This window comes from Tupaia chinensis, unplaced genomic scaffold (genome assembly GCF_000334495.1).
Source record: "Tupaia chinensis unplaced genomic scaffold, TupChi_1.0 Scaffold143651_1, whole genome shotgun sequence".
NCBI lineage: Eukaryota > Metazoa > Chordata > Mammalia > Scandentia > Tupaiidae > Tupaia > Tupaia belangeri.
The window spans coordinates 3170897-3174450 of NW_006203500.1; the positions used below are offsets into that span (position 1 = coordinate 3170897).

The 3554-nt window shown below is 59.6% G+C and overlaps 1 protein-coding gene across 1 annotated transcript in view; it reads right to left on the reverse strand.

Moving 5' to 3' along the window:
* ARHGAP8 (Rho GTPase activating protein 8) overlaps positions 1–3554 on the reverse strand; it is a 45731-nt gene that overhangs the window by 20727 nt on the left and 21450 nt on the right. Inside the window, 1 exon segment of the mRNA XM_027766755.1 lies at positions 3157–3255. Within this exon segment, the coding sequence (XP_027622556.1) occupies positions 3157–3255 (99 nt within the window).

Here is a 3554-nt window from a genome sequence, read left to right on the forward strand (position 1 = left end):
GACGCTCACAAAGTAAAAAACTACAAAAAAAAAAAAAAAAAACCGCTCCGATTGAGCGAGGAAAGCAGAGCAGGCAGATGGAGGAGGCGCCGGTGAACTGCAGAGGTTCACACGGCCAGTGCAGAGCAGCCTCCGCTTAGTGCACAAGTCTCCCGACGCCACACCCACCGCCACCCTCCCACCCTCCACTCGGGCAAGCGTGTATCGAGCCCTACTATGTGAGGGGCACGGTGGACACAGCAGGCAGGGGACGGGGACATGTGGACACTCGAAGGTGGCTCAGGTGGGTGTCAGTAACGTGCACAGGCCATGACCACACCATGCAGGCAGCCATGTGGTCGGGGTCCTGGGGGTCCAGGAGGTCTGTGGAGGCAGAGGCCCCTGGGCTGAGCCCTGTGGTCACTCAGGGTGAGTTGCTGTCACCCTCAGTGGTTGCTTGTGAGCTGGTCACAGGACGGCTCCTGAGACACCTCTGTCCTTGAGGGCCACACCACAGAGGGCCGCCCCACGTCACAGGTCAGGAAATGGGTTTGGCGAGGGCATGTTCTGGGTCTGTCACCGGATTTGGGCCCTCTCTGGGTGGGTCTTGGGCCTAGGAGACTTGGTAAAACCCAGACTGAGCCCCCCGGGGCCAGGATTCTGGGGTCCTGCCGCAGGGCCTGTGGGTCCCTGCCAAGGCCACGGCCAACCACTGAGAAAGTTTAGGAGCTCCCGGCACCCAAGCACCCCCCTCACCGGCCTCCCTCCTGCTGACCCCAGGACCCAGCACTCTCCAGGTCACTGGCCACCCACATGTTCCTGGAGCCCCAGAGTCAGAGCCACGGGTGTCACAGACACCACCCTCTCCTCCCGACCCTGGCCTTCCTCGTCCCTGTGAGGCCATGAAGCTCCCTTGTCACCAGGCAACTGTGCTGAGAGCACATTTCCGGAGTGCGTCTGCAGCTCGGGGCCCATCCCCAGCATCCAGGCCACCCTGGCATGGCCTGAAGTGGGAGTCTTGCCAAAGCTCACGGCTGGCCAGGGATTCCCTTGTCACCTCCTCCCACGGCCTCAGAGTCCCTTTGGCACCAAAGACTCTGGTGCCTGAGGCCCTCCACTCCATGTTGCCCTCTGCTCGGTCACGTGGGACTCCTCCCGCCTTCGGGCACAGCTGGTATTTCTTGTGTTGTTCTTTTTGGGTTTTTTTGAGAGTTTTTTTGCTATAGGGCACATGCACTCACCAGAGAGAGACAGAGAGACAGAAAGCGAGAAACCACCCCCCGGGAGGATGGCCATGCTGCAATCCTTTCTCCTCCCTTCTCCTCTCAGGACTTTGGACACACACGCACGTGAACCTGGCGTGAGGTTTTTTTTGGTTTTTTTTTTTGGGGGGGGGAGAGGTTTTTGCTATAGGGCGCGTGCCTTCGCCAAACAGAGAGAGACAGAAAGCAAGAAATCACCCCCTGGGGGGATAGCCACATCGCAATCCCTTCTCCTCCGTTCTCTCGGGATCTTGGGCACGCACGCACATGTGCCCGGTGTGAGGTTTAAGCCACTGGGTCCGGGACGCAAACCGAGGTGGACTACATGGGAGTCCAGCGACATAGCCATTACGCTAACTGCTGATCCCCGCCTGGCGTGAGTTTTAAGCCACCAGGTCTGGGTCTCACACCACGGTCCACTATGTGGGAGTCCAGCAGCGTAACCATTACACCATCGGCTGGTCACTCTTGTTTTATTTTTATTTAAAAAAATTTTTTTTGGAGAGTTTTTTTCTTATTGGGCGCGTGGGCTCACCAGAAAGACAGAGAGAGAGACAGAGAGATAGAAAACAAGAAATCACCCCCCAGTGGGGATGGCCACACTGCAACCCCTTCTCCGTTCTCTCGGGGTCCTGGGCACGCATGGACGAACCACGGTTGACTACGTGGGAGTCCAGCGACATAGCCATTACGCCAACTGCTGGTCCCGTTTATTGTTTGAATTTTGCCAGTGGGTGCATGCACTCACCTGAGAGACAGTGAGGGAGGGGAGGTGGCACTGGTGGGGTGTGGCCATGCCACAGTCTCTCCTCCACTTCTCCGTCCTGTCAGGTTTGGGGCACGCACACCCAGGTGTTTCTCAAGCCACCGGGGCTAGAATTTGACCCGCCTGGCTGGCCATGTGGGATCCAGCACCTTAGCGACTAGAACACAGAGCCAGCCCACACCCCAAATCTCGCCCACACCCCAAATCTCGCCCACACCCCAAATCTCGCCCACACCCCAAATCTCGCCCACATCTGTTTATACGAGGCCCTCCATCTGCTGGAAACCTTCTCTGACAACCTCAGTCTAGCCAACTATCCCTCTGAAACTCACTTCAAGAGTCACTTTCTCCCAGAAGCCTTCCCAGATTTCCCCCACCCCCACCATGAGTCCTTTCCCAGCTCATCACTGACCTGTGACCCCTACTGGCCTGGGAGTGTCCTGAGAGCAGGGACCACACTCCTGTCCCAACATGTACCCCCAGCACTGGCATGTGACTTGGTATTGGGACAGCCACTGTCCCCAGCCCCCTGCAATGCCCCCTACCTCATCTGTACACACCTTGGTGGGGACCCTCCTCAGAGAAGTCCCAAGGAGGGGTGATGCAGGGGTAGCGGGAGCCCAGGTGGGGTGTCAAGGCCTGGACTGGCCTCGCCCCACATTGGCTGTGTGGCCCAGGCCGAGCAGCCTTCCGGGCTGCCCTGTGCCCACCTCGCCCCACAGTGAAGCCTCTCAGCAGACACACTGCCGGAGCCTGCAGTGATGGCGCATGGTTCAAGCGCCAAAGCCCTCACCACGTGCCCGGGAGCATCGGCCTCTGTCTGTTGTTAGCCTCAGCCAAGAATTCCCGATTCTCTCCTCAAGAAAAGAGCGGGCACCAAGGGGCGAGCAGCAGCTGCTGTGCTCCGGCTAATTTTTAAATGCAGTTTGCAACAGTGGGCAAGAAACACCACCAACCCCGCTCACTGGGCCCAGGGGGTCCCCTCGGCACCAGCAGGCAGCTTCTTCGCTCGTGTTGAGGCCATTGAACCCGAGCCCTGTCTGGCCGGGCACATTTGAAAAGGGAGCCTCCGACAGTAATGGATCGGACGAGGCCCCGCAGCACGGAGCTGGGTCTGCCCTCGTGGGGACGGAGTCTCGGGGCACTCACCGCACGACCTCCGGGGGGACAGCCAGCTGGTCGTAGGGCAGGTGCTCACGGAGCTCACTCAGGGAGTTGAAGTAGGTGACTTTCTTCCCAAACTTGTGGCTAGGAAAGTGAAACAGCAGAGAAAAAGCAGCTGGCTGCAGCAGAGAGGCAGGGGCGGCGGGGAGGGCAGGGGGCGCTGGCTTTAGGAGAGCCATTTCCCGTATTAAGAGAAGGTACACACTGACAACTGCAAGCCTGGACCGGGGCGCAGCCGCAGCTGACCAGTCCCAGGCGCCCAGACGCTGGGGAATCTCATCATCCTCACCTACGGCCGGACCAGAGCCAGCCCGGACTGACAGGAGGTGCAGGAGCGCAGCTCGGGGGCGCTGGACGAAGCCCAGCCCACGGCAGGGGGCGGG